At 53.5% G+C, this 18548-nt stretch overlaps 1 protein-coding gene across 2 annotated transcripts; it reads left to right on the top strand.

Annotated features, from left to right (window-relative positions):
• Positions 1-445: 445 nt before the first annotated feature.
• ESCO2 (establishment of sister chromatid cohesion N-acetyltransferase 2) lies at positions 446-18318 on the top strand. 2 transcript variants are annotated; one of them, XM_059843156.1, is made up of 11 exons: positions 446-904; positions 4151-4189; positions 4755-5934; positions 7196-7250; positions 7361-7412; positions 8576-8663; positions 9400-9531; positions 11057-11146; positions 11955-12098; positions 13018-13280; positions 17194-18318. In XM_059843156.1, exons 1-11 carry the CDS (start codon positions 885-887, stop codon positions 18179-18181), a joined length of 3051 nt encoding a protein of 1016 aa, XP_059699139.1. In that variant the 5' UTR covers positions 446-884; the 3' UTR covers positions 18182-18318. The 2 variants fall into 2 exon arrangements, with proteins under 2 accessions (XP_059699139.1, XP_059699138.1); XM_059843155.1 differs by having other exon boundaries at positions 4148-4189.
• Positions 18319-18548: the final 230 nt, after the last annotated feature.

The raw sequence follows: 18548 nt of genomic DNA, 5'->3' as shown, positions 1-18548 counted from the left end.
GTTTTTTCCTTTTCTTTCCTTTTTTTTTCTCGCCTTGTTTTTTCCCCTCTTTCCTTCACTGCCTCCACTTTTCTTCTTTACTTTTCCACTTCCCTTTTCCCATTTCCCCGTCTCTTTTTTTCCCATTTCCCCTTTTTCTTTCTCCTTTCCTCTTTTTTCGCCCCATTGCCTTTCCCCCTTTTCCCTTTCCCTTCCTTTCCTTTCCCTTTTCCCCTCTTCCCCATTTTTTCCCTCATTTTACCCCCGAAACTGAGGGGATTTAACAATTAGAACCGAATGAACATCCGAGGCCAGGGATCCATCAGCAACAGGGAACCAAACCCTCCCAGCTGGGCCATTTCAGAGCAATAAAGGAGAACTTATTTGTGTTTTTGGCAAATAATACGTGAAAGATCCACTCAACAGCCGCCTTTTCCCCTTTTTTTTCCTTTTTCCCCAGGCTGGCCGCTGGGGCTGGGAGCACCCCAGGGCAGTGGAAGGGATCCCCGCCCACAGCAGCTCCCCGGTGCCCTAATTAACACAAAAATCCTTAATTAGTGCCTCGTTACGCGCCCATTAACTCCCAACCCCTCCGCATTCCTTCCCTTCCCTCAGAATCTCCCGCGCCCGGGCGAGACTACAACTCCCATCAGCCCCCGCGCGCCGCAGAGCGAGGAAGGGCTGCTCTGTTCTCGCATAGCACACTGGGAGTTGTAGTCTAATGGCGGCCCGGCGCGGAGAAGTGCTCTCTCTGATTGGCTGCAAAGCAACGGGGGCGGGTACAACCTGGAGCCGCGCGCTGTTCAACCAATGGCGAGGGAGCCGAGCTGATTGACGCGGCTCTCAGCCAATAAGAGCGCAGGGCGGGCGGTTCGAAGGCGCGAGTCTGAAGGCGGGAAGCAGCCATGGCGGAGGCGGCGCTGAGGTGAGGGAGCGGCTCCGAGGGGGCTCTGAGGGGGCTGTGAAGAGGCTCTGCGGCAATTCTGGGGGAGCTCTGAGGGACTCTGAGGGGCTCCATGGGAGCTGTGAGGAGGCTCTGAGGGAGCTCTGAGAGGACTCTGAGGGAGCTCCGGGAGGGCTTTGCGGGAACTCTGAGGAGACTCTGCGGGAGCTCTCAGGGAGCTCTGATGGGGGCTTTGAGGAGGATCAGAGAGATCTCCGAGGGAGCTCCAAGGGGCTCTGATGGAGCACTGAGGAGCTTTGAGGGGCTCTGATGGAGCTGTTGTTTTGCGGGGACAAACAAAACTCCACACCTTTGTGAAAGTTGTGAAGCCGGTGTGTTTATTACAGCGCTGGACACATGTGGGGATTATCCTCCTTAAAAGACGTGCGTACCTCTGCGAACTCCAGATCCTTCTTCATCTCCCTCTCAAATACATGTGCACACAATTTCACATTAGGTTCATACATATTCATTTTTACAAATTTCGCGTGACGTTTGCCGCTAGTTCTTCTTTATCAGAAAGAATTCCTGGGTCAGGTTGACCTGCTCTCACAGCAGTTTGTCTGTCCCTCTGTCTCCCCCCCTTATCTCTGTCCTTCACTGAAGCAGTTTTTCTAAGCCCAGGCTTTTTACGAGAGCAGGCAGTCAGGCTAAACAGCAAGGTTTTCAAACTACAGACTTAAAGGTGGACATTTCACCTAAATCCAAGTGGATTTCTACTCTGGAAAATTTCTTCTGTGTCTCACTGTGAGGGAGCTCTGAGGGAACCCTGAGGGGCTCTGGGGCGGCTCTGATGGAGCCGTGAGGGAGCTCTGGGGGCTTTGGGGGAGCTCCGAGGGGATCACAGGGACCTCTCTGGGGGCTTTGGGGGAGCTCCGAGGGATCACAGGGACCTCTGAGGAGGATCAGAGGAGCTCCGAGGGAGCTCTGAAGGGAGGTCTGGGAGAGCTCCGAGGAATCCCTGAGGGGATCTGAGTGGGCTCCAGGGGGGAGCTCCGAGGGGACTCCGGGGTGGAGCTCCGAGGGGATCACAGGGACCTCTGAGGAGGATCAGAGGGGCTCTGAGGGAGGCCTGGGAGAGCTCTGAGGAAGCTCTGACGGGACTGAGGGAGCTTCGAGGGGGCTTTGCGAGAACAGAGGGGGCTCAGAGAGAGCTCCGAGGGAGCTCCAAGGGGCTCTGAGGGAGCTCCCTGGGAGCTCTGAGGGAGTTCCAAGAGACTCTAAGGAGCTCTGAGTAGGCTCTGACGGAGCTCCGAGGGGAACTGAGGTGGATCAGAGGGGCTCCGAGGGAGCTCTGAAGGGAGGTCTGGGGGAGCTCCGAGGAATCCCTGAGGGGATCTGAGTGGGCTCCAGGGGGGAGCTCCGAGGGGACTCCGGGGTGGAGCTCCGAGGGGATCACAGGGACCTCTGAGGAGGATCAGAGGAGCTCTGAGGGAGGTCTGGGAGAGCTCCGAGGAATCCCTGAGGGGATAAGTGGGCTCCGGGGGAGCTCCGAGGGGACTCCGGGGTGGAGCTCCGAGGGGATCACAGGGACCTCTGAGGAGGATCAGAGGAGCTCTGAGGGAGGCCTGGGAGAGCTCTGAGGAAGCTCTGACGGGACTGAGGGAGCTTCGAGGGGGCTTTGCGAGAACAGAGGGGGCTCAGAGAGAGCTCCGAGGGAGCTCCAAGGGGCTCTGAGGGAGCTCCGAGAGGGCTTTGCGGGAACTCTGAGGGGGCTCTGAGGAGGATCAGAGGGGCTCCCAGAGAGCTCCAAGGGGCTCTGAGGGAACCTTGAGGAGGATCGGAGGGGCTCTGAGGGAGGTCTGGGAGAGCTCCAAGGAAGTCCTGAGGGGATCTGAGTGGGCTCCAAGGGGCTCTGAGGGAGTTCCAAGGGACTCTAAGGAGCTCTGAGTGGGCTCTGACGGAGCTCCGAGGGGGCTTTGCGGGAACTGAGGAGGATCAGAGGGGCTCCCAGGGAGCTCCACGGGGGCTCTGGGGGAGTCCCAAGGGGCTCTGAGGGAGCTCCGGGGGAGCTCTGAGGGCATGTGACTGGGCTCCAAGGGACTCTGAGGGAGCTCCGAGAGGGCTTTGTGGGAACTGAGGAGGCTCTGAGGTGATCTGAGGGGGCTCTGAGGAGGGTCTGAGGGGCTCCCAGAGAGCTCCAAGGGGCTCTGAGGGAACCTTGAGGAGGATCAGAGGGGCTCCAAGGGGCTCTGATGGAACTGAGGGAGTTCCAACGGGCTCCAAGGGGCTCTGAGGGAGCTCCGAGGGGGCTTTGCGGGAACTGAAGAGGATCAGAGGGGCTCCCAGGGAGCTCCACGGGGCTCGAGGGGGCTCTGGGGGAGTCCCAAGGGGCTCTGAGGGAGCTCCGAGGCAGCTTTGTGGGAACTGAGGGGGCTCTGAGGAGGATCAGAGGGACTCTGAGGGAGGTCTGGGAGAGCTCCAAGGAAGCCCTGAGTGGGCTCTGAGGGAGCTCCGAGGGGACTCTGAGGGGATGTGAGTGGGCTCCAAGGGGCTCTGAGGGAGCTCCGAGGGGGCTTTGCGGGAACTGAGGAGGCTCTGAGGTGATCTGAGGGGGCTCTGAGGGACCCCTGAGGGGCTCTGCGGGGGGGCTCTGAGGTCTCCGGGTCAGCATTGAGGGCTCTGAGGAGCTCCGGGGGCTCTGATGAGCCTTGAGGGAGCTCGGTGGGGCTCCGAGGGCTCTGGGGTTTGGAGCTCCGCGGGGGCTCCGAGGGCTCCGGGATTTGGAGCTCCGCGGGGGCTCTGTTGGAGCTCCGAGGGCTCTGGGATTTGGAGCTCCGCGGGGGCTCTGATGGAGCTCCGAGGGCTCCGGGATTTGGAGCTCCGCGGGGGCTCTGATGGAGCTCCGAGGGCTCTGGGCTGGGATTTGGAGCTCCGCGGGGAACCAGAACCCCCAGCTGGGGATTTGGGGTGTTTGGGGTTTTTGGGATTTTGGTTTTGGGATCTTTGGGGTATTCGGGATTTGCGATTTTGGTGTTTGGAATTCTGGTTTTGGTTTCTTTGGGATTTGGTTGGTTTGGGATTTTTCGGGTTTTGGGATTTTGGTATTTGGTTTCTTTGGGGTTTGGGGTTCTTGGGATTTGGGATTTTGGGGATTTGGGTTTGGGATTTTTTGGGGTTTGTGATTTGGGGATTTGGGATTTTGGGATTTGGGAATTTGGGATTTGGGGTTTGGGTTCCCCTGGAATTCCCTGCCAAGGCCTGACCTCCCTCCTGGATTTGCAGCAGCTCCGGAACGCCCCGGAAACGGAGCCGGGAGCCCGACAGGTGAGAGCCAAAGAATCCCAAAAACCCTCCAAAATCCTCAAAATCCCTAAAAAACCCAAAAACCCTCTAAAAATCCCCCCCAAAAACCCCCAAAATATCCCTCAAAACTCCCCCAAAAATCCCAAATCCCAAAAAATCCTCCAAATAATCTCAAAACCCCAAAATTCCCCCCAAAATTGGCAAAAATCCCAAAAAAATCTAAACGATCCCCCCCAAATCCTGAAAATTACAAAAACCCCCAAAAATACAAAAATCCTAAAAAATCCCCAACAACCCCAAAATCAGGAATTCCCGGGAATGCCAAACCCCCGGATCCAGGAATTCTTCGGAATCACAAATCCTCGGATTCGAGGAGTTCCATGGAATGTGCAACCCCTGGAATCAGGGAATTCCAGGAAATCCCCTGGACTCAGGATTCCTTGGAATGCCAAACCCCAGGATTTAGGAATTCTTGGATTCAGGAATTCCAGGAATGCCGAACCCCCCGGATTTGGGAATTCCCGGAATTCCAGCACCGGCATCCCATCGTTCCCTCTCCCTCATTCCCGCTTTTTTTTTTTTCCAGCTCCTGCTGGGAATTCCGGACCCCGCTGAGCAAACGGCCCCGAGCTGCTCCGGGAGCTGCATCCCAGAATTCCCCAAATTCCCGGAATTCTCCCAGCCCTGAGCAGGAATCCCGGGAGAAACCGGCGCCGTCCCGGAGGCTGCGGCTCCCGGCGGGAAATCCGGGAACTCCACCAGGAAATCTGGGAACTCCACCAGGAAATCTGGGAATTGCACCAGGAAATCCGGGAATTGCCAGGAATTCCCACGTTTCCGTGGGGGCGTTCTATGGGCAGAGGAGTTACCTGGATCCCCTGGAGAGGAAACGGCTGCGGGAGCTGCTGGGGGAGGGGAACGTCCCAGAAAAACCCGGGAATTCCGGGAATTTCTGGAATTCTGGAGCTGGGAGGTTTGGCGGGAAATCCGGCGGGAAATCCAGGAATTCCGGTGGGAAATCTGGGAGTTCCAGGAAGAATCGCAGCAGCTCCAAAGGCAATGCCAAGGGGAAAAGCAGCGGGAATTCCCGGAATGCCAAGATTGGGAATTCCCAGAAATCTGGCATCGGGAATTCCCAGAAATCTGGCATCGGGAATTCTCAGATGTCCAACGTCGGGAATTCCCGGATTTCCGGGATGGGGATTTCCCAGAATTCAGGGATTGGTGGGAATTCCCAGATTTCCAATGTCGGGAATTCTCAAGACTCCAAGCTTGGGATTTCCCAGAATTCTGGGATTTCTGGGCTTGGGAATTCCCAGAATTCCGAGCACAGAAATTCCCAGATTTCTCAGGTTGAGAATGCCAAGATTGGCGTGAATTCCCGGATTTCCAACAGTGAGAATTCCCAGGATTCCCCGATTGCTGACGCTGGGAATTCCGGGCTCAAGAATTCCCAGCTTTCCGGGGTCGGTGGGAATTCCAAGGTTGGGAATTCCGGGAATTCCAGGCCCGGGGAATTCCGGGTGCTGCTGGCGGGGGTGCGGCCGCGCCTGCGGCTCCCCCTGGGCTGCGCCTTCTTCCGCAGCGGGAGCAGATCCCGGAAAAAAGCCGGAAAATCCCAACAAACCCCGGGGGAGCCTCCCCAGGAACCGCCGGGAACGGCGCGGAAACTTCCAGAAGCGGCGGGAAAAGAGGAGGGGAAGGAAAACCGGGAATGCTCCGAGGGAATTCCTGGGAAAAACGGCCGGGATTGCCAGGGGAAGGAGGTGAGCAGGGGCCGGAATTCCAGGGAATTCCTTGGAATTGCGGGAATTCTGGGGGAGTTTTTTGGGGAATTTCTGGGAATTTTGAGGAATTCCAGGGGATTTCTGGGGATTTTTTGGGAATTTCAGGGAGTTCCTGGGAATTTTGTATTTTTGGGAATTTCAGGGAATTTCCATGGAATTCTTGGGGAATTTCTGGGAATTTTAGGGAATTTCCATGGAATTCTTTGGGAATTTTAGGGAATTTCCATGGAATTCTTGGGGAATTTCTGGGAATTTCCATGGAATTTCCTTGGAGTTCTTAGGGAATTTCTGGGAATTTTAGGGAATTTCCTTGGAGTTCTTGGGGGAATTTCTGGGAATTTTAGGGAATTTCATTGGAATTCTTGGGGAATTTCTGGGAATTTTAGGGAATTTCCATGGAAATCTTGGGGGAATTTCTGGCAATTTTTAGAGCATTTCCTTGGAATTCTGAGAAAACTTTTGGGGATTCCTGGGAGTTTCATGGAATTTTGGGGGGTTCCTGGGGGATTTCCTTGAATTTCAAGGGATTCCTAGGGATTTCTGGGGAATTTCAGGGAATTTTTGTGAATTTCTTGGGAATTCCTGAGAATTTCCCAGAATTTTTGGGGATTTCTGGGAATTCCTGAGAATTTCCAGATTTGGGGATTTTGGGGAATTTCCCAGGAATTCCAAGGAACTTCACAGAATTTTTTTAGGAATTTAATGGAATTTTGGGGAATTTCTGGGAATTCCAGGGAATTTCCTCAGAATTTCTGAGAAATTCAGGGGATTTGGGGGAATTTCTGGGAATTTCCTTGGAATTCTAAGAAATATTAGGGAATTCCATGGAATTTGAGGGATATTTCTGGGAATTCCTGGGAACTTCCTTGGGGGTTTCTGAGGAATTTTTAGGAATTTCTGAAAATTTCAGGGAATTTCCTTGGGAATTTTTTGGAAATCTCAGGGAAATTCCTGGGAATTTTCTTGGGAATTTTGGGGGATTTCATGGGAATTTCTGGAAATTTCAGGGGATTTTTGGGAATTCCTGGGAATCTCTTTGAATTTTTGGGGATTTCAGGGAATCTCCTTGGGATTTCTGGGAATTTCAGGAGATTTTGGGGAATTCTTGGGAATCCTTCCCTTTCCCATCCCCAGATTCCCTAAAAACCCCCTGAGGATCTCCCAACATTCCCAAATCCCAGAGCAATTCCCAGATTTCCCGGGAAATTCCCTGTTTTCCTGCCATTCCCTCTTTTCCCAGGAATCCTCTGCAACGCGCCCGGATTCCCGGGATCCCCCGGCCCAGCAGGAATCGGGTGAGTCAGGAAACCCTCGGGAATTCTCCCCTGGAATTCCCGGAATTCCCGCTGGCCATCCCTGAGCTCACAGCTCTGCCTTTTCCCGGGATTTTCCCGCTTTTTTCCAGGCTCTCCATGCCCAGCTGGGCTCTTCCCCATTTTCCTGCCCAGCAGGAGGAGGTGAGATCCCATTCCCACTTTTCCCACTTTTCTCTGCCTTTCCCTACTTTTTTCCCCTCCTTTTCCCAATTTCCCCCAGATTTTCCCAGTTTTTTTCCCACTTTTTCCCATCTTTTCCATTTCTTTATTCCATTTTCCCCCCGCATTTCTCTTTCCCATTTTTTCCCATTTTTCTCTCTTTTTCCCATTTATTTTCCCCTTTTCTTCCCTCCTTTTTTTCCCCATTTTTTCCCATTTTTTCCCATTTTTTCTCATTTTTCCCCCCATTTTTTTCCCTTTTTTTTCCCCCTTTTTTTTTCCCCCTTTTTTTTCCCCCCTTTTTTTCCCCCCTTTTTTTCCCCCCTTTTTTTCCCCCCTTTTTTTCCCCCCTTTTTTTTCCCCCTTTTTTTTCCCCCTTTTTTTTCCCCCTTTTTTTTCCCCCTTTTTTTTTCCCCTTTTTTTTCCCCTTTTTTTTCCCCTTTTTTTTCCCCCTTTTTTTTCCCCCTTTTTTTTCCCCCTTTTTTTTCCCCCTTTTTTTTCCCCCTTTTTTTTCCCCCTTTTTTTTCCCCCTTTTTTTTCCCCCTTTTTTTTCCCCCTTTTTTTTCCCCCTTTTTTTTCCCCCTTTTTTTTCCCCATTTTTTTCCCCATTTTTTTCCCTCTTTTTTCCCCCCCCTTTTCCCCCCCCTTTTTCCCCCCCTTTTTCCTTCCCCCCCCTTTTTCCCCCCCCTTTTTTCCCCCCCTTTCCCCCCCCCCATTTTTCCCCCCATTTTTTCTTCCCCCATTTTTTCCCCATGTTTTTCCTCCATGTTATTTCCCTTTTTTCCCCCAATTTTTCCCCCAATTTTTCCCCCAATTTTTCCCCCAATTTTTCCCCCATTTTTTCCCCCATTTTTTCCCCCATTTTTTTCTCCCATTTTTTTCCCCCCTTTTTTCCCCCTTTTTTCCCCCTTTTTTCCCCCTTTTTTCCCCCTTTTTTCCCCCTTTTTTCCCCCATTTTCCCCCCATTTCCCCCCCATTTTCCCCCCCATTTTCCCCCCCATTTTCCCCCCCATTTTCCCCCCCCATTTTTCCCCCTTTTTTTCCCTTTTTTTTCCCATTTTTCCCCCATTTTTTCCCATTTTTCCCCCATTTTTTCCCGTTTCTTTCCCCATTTATTTTCCCCCCTTCCTTTCCCTCCGTTCCAGGCCCCTGGAGGAGCTCCCGGCTCCCTTCGGCCCCTCTGGAAAAGCTCCCAGGAGATCCCGGGAATCCTCGTGGGATCAGCTGATCATTGTGAGGGAAAGCCGGGAATTCCGGAACCTTCCCTGGGAGCCTCCCCTGGGCTGGGAAATCTGGGAATTCCCTGGGATGGGAAACCTGGGAATTCCAGAACCTTCCACGGCAGGGGAAACCCAGGAATTCCCTGGGAACCTTCCCTGGGCTGGGAAATCCAGGAATTCCGGAACCTTCCAGGGGAGGAGAATTCAGGAATTCTGGAGCTTTTCCCTGGCAGGGGAATTCCAAGATTCTGGAACATTCCCTGGGATGGGGAGATCTGGGATTTGGGAATATTCCCTGGGCTGGGAGTTCAGAAATTGCAGAATTTGGGAATGTTCCCTGGACTGGGAAACCTGGGAATTCTGGAACCTTCCCTGGGATGGGAATTTGGCTATTCCAGGGTTCTGGAACCTTCCATGGGCTGGGAAATCTGGGAATTCCCTGGGAATGGTCCATAGGAGGAGAAATCTGGGAATTCTGGAGCCTTCCCTGGGCTGGGCAATCTGGGAACTTGGGAGCATTCCCTGGTCTGGGAAATCCGGGAATTCCAGAATTCGGGAATGTCCCGCGGGCTAGGAAATCTGGGAATTCCAGAACCTTCCCGCACTCCCAGAATTCCCATTTTTCTGGTCAAGACGCAGTGCGGATCCTGCGGGATGCTCTTCCCGGCATTCCCTGTGCTCAATCCCGGTTATCCCGGGATTCCCGGTTATCCCAGCATTCCCAGCATTCCCGTTTTTCCCCCTGCCAGGACGCGGGGCAGCAGGGGCTGGGCCCGCGGCAGTGCGGATCCTGCGGGATGCTCTTCGCTCCCGGCATTCCCGAGGATCGGCTCCAGCACCTGCGGCACCACCGGAGGCTGCGGCAGGCCCTGAGACACGCGGTGAGGGCGGCGGGAATGCCGGGAATGCCGGGGGAATGAGGGGGGTGGGGATGGGATTGGGATTGGGATTGGGAAGGGGATGGAGTGGGAGTGGGAAGGGGAATGTGGAAATGGGAATGGGAAGGGGAAGGGGATAGAATGGGAATGGGGAATGGGATTGGGAATGGGAGTGGGAATGGGAATGGGAAATGGGATTAGGATTGGGAAGGGGATAGAATGGGGATGGGGAATGGGATTGGGATTGGGAATGGGATAGAATGGGAAGGGGAATGGGAATGTGGGAATGGGAAGGGGAATGGGAATGTGGGAATGGGAAGGGGATAGAATGGGGATGGGAATGGGAATGGGAACGGGAAGGGGAATGGGAATGTGGGGATGGGAATGGGAGTGGAGATGGGATTGGGATTGGGAATGGGGATGGGAATGGGAATGTGGGGATGGGAATGGGGAATTGGAAATGGGATTAGGATTGGGAAGGGGATAGAATGGGAATGGGGGGTGGAATTGGGAATAGGAATAGGATGGAATGGGAATATGGGAATGGGGATGGGATTGGAAGGGGGTGGAATGGGAATGGGAAGGGTGGGAATGGGATTGTGGGGATGGGAAATGGGATTAGGATTGGGAAGGGGATAGAATGGGAATGGGGATGACAATGGGATTGGGAATGGGAATGGGAATGGGATTGCAGATGGGGATGTGGGGATGGGATTGGGAACAAGGAATGGGATTGGGATTGGGAGGGGATGGAATGGGAATGGGATTGGGAAGGGGATGGGGATGGGGAATGGGGATGGGAAAGGGGAATGGGGGAATTCCAGGAATTCTGGGAATGAGGGAATTGGGGGGAATGTGGAAATTCTGGGACTGGAGAAATGAGGGAATGATGGGAATGTGGGAATGGGAACAGGGAATTGGGATGGAAAAGTGGGATTGGGGAATCAAAATGGGGATGTGGGGATGGGAACGGGAGTGGGGAGTGGGGGAATTCCGGGAATTCTGGAAATGAGGGAATAGGGGGTGTGGGAATTCTGGGAATGGCAGGAATGCTGGGGAATGGTGGGAATTCAGGGAGTGGGGAAATGTGGGAAAGATGGGAAGAGCGGGAATGGGAATGGGGGATGTGGGAATGATGGGAATTCGGGAATGGCAGGAACTGTGGGAATGGGATTGGCAGAATGGGAATGTGGGAATGAGGGACAGGAGGAATGGGGGAATTCTGGGAATGGCAGGTATGCTGGGATTGGGGCATGGTGGGAATGTGAGAATGCTGGGAATGCTGTGAGCGTGGGAATGATGGGGACACCGGGGACAGAGGGAATGAGGGAATGTTGGGAATGGCAGGATCAATTCCTGCCCAGCATTCCTTGGAATTCCTTCATGGAATTCCCTCTTGGGATTCTTCCCTGGAATTCCTTCCTGGGGTTTTTTTCCTGGGATTCCATTTTGGGATGTACGTATGCCCCCGTTCTGGAATCCCGGGATTCCCCCAGTCCTGAGGGGTTCCCGGGGTTCCCTCTGGCAGGGCTGGAAGCAGGAGCGTGTGGTGGCGGAATTCTGGGATGGGAGAATCCTCCTGATCCTTCCCGACGATCCCAGATACGCCCTCAGGAAGGTACCGGCACTTCCTGGGACTTCCTTCGGGAATGGCAGCTGGAATCCCAAATCCCAGCGGGATCTCATCCTGAAATCCCAAATCCCAACAGGATCTGATCCCAAAATCCCAACAATCCCAACGGGAACTGATCCCAAATCCCAGCAGGAGCCAATCCCTAAATCCCAAATCCCACTGGCATCTGACTCCAGATCCCAAATCCCAATGGGATCTGATCCTGAAATCCCAGCAGGAGCTGATCCCCAAATCCCACCCCAATCCCTAAATCCCAATGGGAGCTGATCCCTAAATCCCAAATCCCAGCAGGCTCCGATCCCTGATTCCCACGCCAATCCCTGAATCCTGACTCCCCGTGCGAACCCAGCCTTTCTTGGGAACAAACCCTGTTTTCCTGGGAATTCCCATCCCGTTTCTCTGAGAATTCCCACCCCATTTTCCTAGGAATTCCCACCCCATTTTCCCAGAATTTCCATCACGTTTTCCCTGGGAATTCCCACTCTGTTTGCCCAGAATTCCCACCCCGTTTCCCCCGTAATTCCCACGCCATTTTCCTGGAATTCCCACCCCATTTTCCCGGAATTCGCATTACATTTTCCCAGGGAATTCCTGCCCCGTTTCTCCCGTAATTCCCACGCCATTTTCCTGGAATTCCCACCCCTTTTTCCCGGAATTCCCATTACATTTTCCCAGGGAATTCCCGCCCCGTTTCTCCCGGAATTCCCACCCCGTTTCTCCCGGAATTCCCACCCCGTTTCTCCCAGAATTCCCACCCCGTTTCTCCCGGAATTCCCTCCCCGTTTCCCCGCAGGCCGAGGAGGTTCTGGCCGTGGTGGATTCCGAGCTGGGTTTCCCGGAGCATTCCCGGCCGTTCCCGGAGCATTCCCGGCTGTACCTGTTCGTCAGCCCCGCGCAGTTCGTGCTCGGCTGCCTCGTGGCCCAGCCCATCCGCCAGGTGCGCCCCGGGGAGCGTTCCCTGCTCCCCGTCCCCATTCCCAGTCCCCATTCCCCATTCCCAGTCCCCATTCCCAGTCCCCATTCCCCGCTCCCCGTCCCCATTCCCCGCTCTCCGTCCCCGCTCCCAGTCCCCATTCCCCATTCCCAGTCCCCATTCCTAGTCCCCATTCCCAGTCCCCATTCCCCGCTCCCAGTCCCCATTCCCAGTCCCCATTCCCAGTCCCCAGTCCCCATTCCCCATTCCCAGTCCCCATTCCCAGTCCCCATTCCCAGTCCCCATTCCCTGCTCCCCGTCCCCATTCCCCGCTCTCCGTCCCCGCTCCCAGTCCCCAGTCCCCATTCCCAGTCCCCATTCCCTGCTCCCCGTCCCCATTCCCAGTCCCCATTCCCTGCTCCCAGTCCCATTCTCCAATCCCATTCCCCAGTCCCCATTCCCCAGTCCCCATTCCCAGTTTCCCATTCCCAGTTTCCCATTCCCAGTTTCCCATTCCCAGTTTCCCATCCCCATTCCCAGATTCCCATTCCCCATTCCCATTTTCCTATTCCCAGTTTCCCATTCCCCATTCCCAGTTCCCCATTCCCATGTTCCCATCCCCATTCCCAGTTCCCCATTCCCAGTTTCCCATTCCCCATTCCCTTTCCCAGTTTCCCATTCCCAGTTCCCCATCCCCCATCCCCCATCCCCCATCCCCCATTCCCAATCCCCCATCCCCCATTCCCCATCCCCCATTCCCCATCCCCCATTCCCCATTCCCATGTTCCCATTCCCCATTCCCAGTTTCCCATTCCCCATCCCCAATTCCCATCCCCAATTCCCGTTCCCCATCCCCAATTCCCATTCCCCATTCCCAGTTCCCCAATTCCCAGTTCCCCAATTCCCATCCCCATTCCCCATTCCCGGTTTCCCATCCCCACAGGCATTCCGGGTGCTGCCGGAGCCGGGCTTGGCGCCATTACCAGACCCCCAGGACCCCCAGCACTCCCAGGACCCCCAGCACTCCCGGGACCCGCAGCATTCCCGGGCGGAGCCGGGGCCGGGCGCGGATTCCCGGGAGCCGTGGGCGCGGGCCTGGCGCTGCTCGCTGTCGGCGGAGCCGGCCGTCTGCGGGGTCAGCCGGCTCTGGGTGCTGGGGGCGCGCCGGCGCCGCGGCATCGCCCGCAGGATGCTGGACTGCCTCCGGTGGGAACCCGGGAACGCCGGGAACGGGGAGGGGAGGGGGGAAGTGGGAATTGGGATGGGGGGGAAATGGGATTGGGGAGGGGGGAAATGGGATTGGGGAGGGGGGAAATGGGATCGGGGATGGGGAAATGGGATCGGGGAGGGGGGAAATGGGATTGGGGGTGGGGGAACTGGGATTGGGGAGGGGGAAGTGGGATCGGGGGTGGGAAATGAGATCGGGGTGGATAAATGGGATCGGGGAGGGGGGAAATGGGATGGGGGATGGGGGAACTGGGATTGGGGATTGGGAAACTGGGATCGGGAAGGGGGTATGGGATCAGGGAGGGGGGAAATGGGATTTGGGATGGGGAACTGGGATTGGGGAGGGGGAAAATGGGATTGGGATGGGGAAATGGGATCGGGGGGGGAAATGAGATCGGGGAGGGGGGAAATGGGATCGGGGATGGGGGGGATAAATGGGATTTGGATGGGGAAATGAGATCGGAGAGGGGGGAACTGGGATGGGGGATGGGGGAACTGGGATTGGGGATGGGGGAACTGGGATTGGGGATTGGGAAACTGGGATCAGGAAGGGGGTATGGGATCAGGGAGGGGGGAAATGGGATTGGGATGGGGAAATGGGATCAGGGAGGGGGGAAATGGGATTGGGATGGGGAAATGGGATCAGGGAGGGGGGAAATGGGATCGGGGGTGGGGAACTAGGATTGGGAAACTGGGATCGGGGATGGGAAACTGGGATCGGGGATGGGGAACTGGGAATTGGGATGGAAAACTGGGAATTGGGATGGGGATAAATGGGATTGGGGATGGGGAACTGGGATTGGGGATGGGGAACTTGGATTGGGGAGGGATAAATGGGATTGGGGATGGGGAACTGGGAATTGGGATGGGGAACTGGAACCTGGATGGGGAACTGGGACTGGGGATGGGAAACTGGGATTGGGGATGGGAAAACTGGGAATTGGGATAGGGAAGCTGGGATTTGGGATGGGGAGACACTGGGATTGTGGATGGGGAACTGGGAATTGGGGATGGGGAGACACTGGGATTTGGGATGAGGAAAGTGGGATTTGGACAGTGATCATGGAAAACTGGGATTTGGGGAGAGGAAATGGGATTTGGGATGGGAAGCTGGGAATCAGGGATGGGAAAAATGGGATTTGGGAAGGCAGAACGGATTTGGGATGGGGAGCTGGGATTTGGAGAGGAATGGACATGGAGAAGTGGGATTCTGGTTGGGATAGAGATGGAAATCTGGGATTTGGGGGGGAAAACCTGGGATTCAGGGAGTGAGAACAGGGCAAAGTGGGATTTGGGCAGGGAGAACAGGAAAAGTGGGATTCCCTTTGGGAGAACACAGAAATCTGGGATTGCCAGGTCTGGGAATGCTGGAAGTGCTCGGGGGGGGGGAAATCTGGGAATGGAGGGAACACCGGGAATGGTGGGATGGGAGGGACTGGGGAGGGAAAACTGGAGAACTGGGATTCAGGGAGGGAGGGTTTCCCAGTGTTTCCCATTTCCCCACGATTTTTCCCAGTGTTTTCCTGGTGTTTCCCATTTCCCATTATTTTTCCCGGGGATCATTTTTCCCACTGTTTCCCATTTTCCCATCACTTTTCCTGTTGTTTTCCCCATTTCCCAGTGTTAATTTCCCCCAGTGTTTTCCCATCATTTTTCCTGTGATTTTTCCCAATATTTTTCCCACTGTTAATTTTCCCATGATTTCCCCTGGTTTTTTTCCCAGTGTTTATTTTTCCCTGTGTTTTCCTGGCATTTCCCATTTTCCCACTATTTTTCCTGGTGTTTATTTTTTCCCAGTATTTCCCATTTCCCTGATTTTTCCTGATGTTTCCCAATATTTTTCCCAGTGTTATTTTTCCCGTTGTTTTCCCAGGGTTTCCCATTTCCTGTGATTTTTTTCCCAATGTTTTTCCCAGTGTTTCCCATTTCCCTGATTTTTCCTGGTGTTTTCCCAGATATTTTTCCCGATATTTTCCCTATTATTTTTCCCGCCATTTCCTATTTCCCTGTGACTTTTCCCATTATTTTTCCCATTGTTTTTCCTGGTGTTTTCCCAGTGTTTCCCATTTCCCAGTGTTTATTTTTCCCTGTGTTTCCCATTGTTTTTCCTGGTGTTTATTTTTTCCCAGAGTTTCCCATTTCCTGTGATTTTCCCCATTCTTTTTCCCGGTGTTTCCCATTTCCCTGATTTTTCCTGGTGTTTCCCCATTATTTTCCCCATTATTTTTCCTGCTGTTTCCCATTTCCCAATATTTTCCCAGTCATTTTCCCTATTGTTTTTCCCAGTTATTTTTCCCAGTGTTTCCCATTTCCCTGATTTTTCCCAGTTATTTTCCCAGTTATTTTTCCCCATATTTCCCCAGTTATTTTTCCTGCTGTTTCCCTTTTCCCAATATTTTCCCAGTTATTTTTCCCGATATTTTCCCCATTATTTTTCCCACTGTTTCCCATTTCCCAGTGTTTATTTTTCCCTGTGTTTTCCCTGTGTTTCCCATTATTTTTCCTGGTGTTTATTTCATCCCAGAGTTTCCCATCTCCCTGATTTTTCCCGGTGTTTTCCCCATTATTTTCTCCATTATTTTTCCCATTTTTTTTCCCTGTATTTTCCCCGTCCCGTTATTTTTCCCGGTGTTGATTTTTCCCGCCATTTCCCATTTCCCTGTGACTTTTCCCATTATTTTTCCCAGTGTTTCCCATTATTTTTCCTGATGTTTATTTTTTCCCCAGTGTTTCCCATTTCCCGTTATTTTTCCCAGTGTTATTTTTCCCATTGTTTTCCCAGGGTTTCCCATTTCCTGTGATTTTTTTCCCATTGTTTTTCCCGGTGTTTCCCATTTCCCTGATTTTTCCCAATATTTTCCCAGTTATTTTTCCTGATATTTCCCCATTATTTTTCCCGCCGTTTCCCATTTCCCTGTGACTTTTCCCATTATTTTTCCCATTGTTTTTCCTGGTGCTTTCCCAGTGTTTCCCATTTCCCAGTGTCTATTTTTCCCTGTGTTTCCCATTATTTTTCCTGGTGTTTATTTTATCCCAGAGTTTCCCATCCCCCTGATTTTTCCCGGTGTTTTCCCCATTATTTTCCCCATTATTTTTCCCATTTTTTTTCCCTGTATTTTCCCCATCCCGTTATTTTTCCCGGTGTTGATTTTTCCCACCATTTCCCATTTCCCTGTGACTTTTCCCATTATTTTTCCCAGTGTTTCCCATTATTTTTCCTGGTGTTTATTTTTTCCCCAGTGTTTCCCATTTCCCGTTATTTTTCCCAATGTTTCCCGATATTTTTCCCAGTGTTATTTTTCCCATTGTTTTCCCAGGGTTTCCCATTTCCTGTGATTTTTTTCCCATTGTTTTTCCCGGTGTTTCCCATTTCCCTGATTTTTCCCAATATTTTCCCAGTTATTTTTCCTGATATTTCCCCATTATTTTTCCCGCCGTTTCCCATTTCCCTGTGACTTTTCCCATTATTTTTCCCATTGTTTTTCCTGGTGTTTTCCCAGTGTTTCCCATTTCCCAGTGTTTATTTTTCCCTGTGTTTCCCATTATTTTTCCTGGTGTTTATTTTTTCCCAGAGTTTCCCATCCCCCTGATTTTTCCCAGTGTTTTCCCGTTATTTTCCCCATTCTTTTTCCCATTATTTTTCCCGGTGTTTTCCCCATCCCGTTATTTTTCCCGGTGTTGACTTTTCCCGCCGTTTCCCATTTTGCCGTAATTTTTCCCGCCATTTCCCATTTCCCAGTGTTTTCCCCATCCCATTATTTTTCCTGGTGTTGACTTTTCCCGCCGTTTCCCATTTCCCCGTGACTTTTCCCGGTGTTTTTTTCCCGGTGTTTGTTTTTTCCCGGGTGTTGTTTTTCCCGGTGTTGATTTCCCCCTCCCCGGTGCGTTCCAGGCGCACCTTCGTCTTCGGGGCGGTGCTGAATTCCCGGGATTTGGCCTTTTCCGACCCCACTGCGGACGGCAGAGGCTTCGCCGCGCGCTACTGCGGCCGCCACGACTTCCTGGTCTACAGCCCCCTGCAGCACGGCCCCCCGCCGGCAGCACCGGGATCCACTCCGGGATCGGCACCGGGATCAGCACCAGGATCACCAGGATCCGCGGCACCGGGATCAGCCACACCGGGATCAGCACTGGGATCAGCCACACCGGGATCAGCACCACAATCCACAGCTCCAGGATCCACTCCAGGATCAGCACCAGGATCCACAGCTCTGGGATCCACTCTGGAATCGGCACTGGGATCCACAGCACCGGGATCACCGGGATCCACAGCACCAGGATCAGCCACACCAGGATCGGCACCAGGATTGGCACTGGAATCAGCACCAGGATCCACAGCTCCAGGATCCACTCTGGAATCAGCACCGGGATCCACACCGGGATCAGCACCTGGATCCACAGCTCTGGGATCCACTCTAGGATCAGCACCGGGATCCACAGCACCGGCATCGGCACCGGGATCAGCCACACCAGGATTGGCACTGGGATCAGCACCAGGATCAGCACTGGGATCATCAGGATCGGCACCCGGATCAACAGCAGGATCCACTCTGGGATCGCTAGGATCGCCGGGAGCTGCACTGGGATCAGCAGCAGGATCCGGACTGGGATCAGCACCAGGATCCACACCGGGATCTGCAGCAGGATCAGCACTGGGATCAACACTGGGATCATCAGGATCATCACCGGGATCATCGGGATCCACACCGGGAGCCACACTGGGATCAGTGGGGTTGGGATCAGGATCCTTGGGATCCTTGGAGTTGAAATCAGGATCAGCCAGATTGGGGTTGGGATCAGCAGGATCAGCAGTGGGAGCAGCACTGGGAGCAGCGGAAGCAGCGGGATTGGGATCAGCAGGATCGGGAATCCTTCCCTAAATCCCTCCCAAATCCTCCATTCCCTCGGGGATCCCTCCTTTCCCTTGGGAACGCTTCCTGTGCTGGAACCCTTCCCTGCAATCCCTTCCCTTCCCAAACCTTCCCCTCCCTTCCCTGAATCCCTTTGGAGTCCATCCCTTCCCTTCCCTTGGGAATCCTTCCCTAAATCCCTCCCAAATCCCTCGTTCCCTTGGCAATCCCTCCCTTTGGAATCCTTCCCTTCCCTTGGGAATCCTTCCTGAAATCCCTTCCCTAAATCCTTCCTTCCCTTGGGAATCCCTTCCCTTCCATTCCCTTCCCTTCCCAAACCTTCCCGAATCCTTCGTTTCCTGGCATCCTTCCCTTCCTTTTCTTGGGAATGCTGAGC

The sequence above is a fragment of the Haemorhous mexicanus genome, chromosome 3 (genome assembly GCF_027477595.1).
Source record: "Haemorhous mexicanus isolate bHaeMex1 chromosome 3, bHaeMex1.pri, whole genome shotgun sequence".
In the NCBI taxonomy this organism is placed as follows: Eukaryota; Metazoa; Chordata; class Aves; order Passeriformes; family Fringillidae; genus Haemorhous; species Haemorhous mexicanus.
This window is presented reverse-complemented; position numbering and strand designations above follow the sequence as displayed.

Excerpts from the sequence above, each read along its gene's own strand:
- ESCO2 (XM_059843155.1), top strand. The coding sequence starts at position 885 with ATGGCGGAGGCGGCGCTGAG. Across the intron at positions 7,251-7,360 it reads CCCGGCCCAGCAGGAATCGG|GCTCTCCATGCCCAGCTGGG; the intron begins GTGAGTCAGGAA and ends GCTTTTTTCCAG. Across the intron at positions 7,413-8,575 it reads TTCCTGCCCAGCAGGAGGAG|GCCCCTGGAGGAGCTCCCGG; the intron begins GTGAGATCCCAT and ends CCTCCGTTCCAG.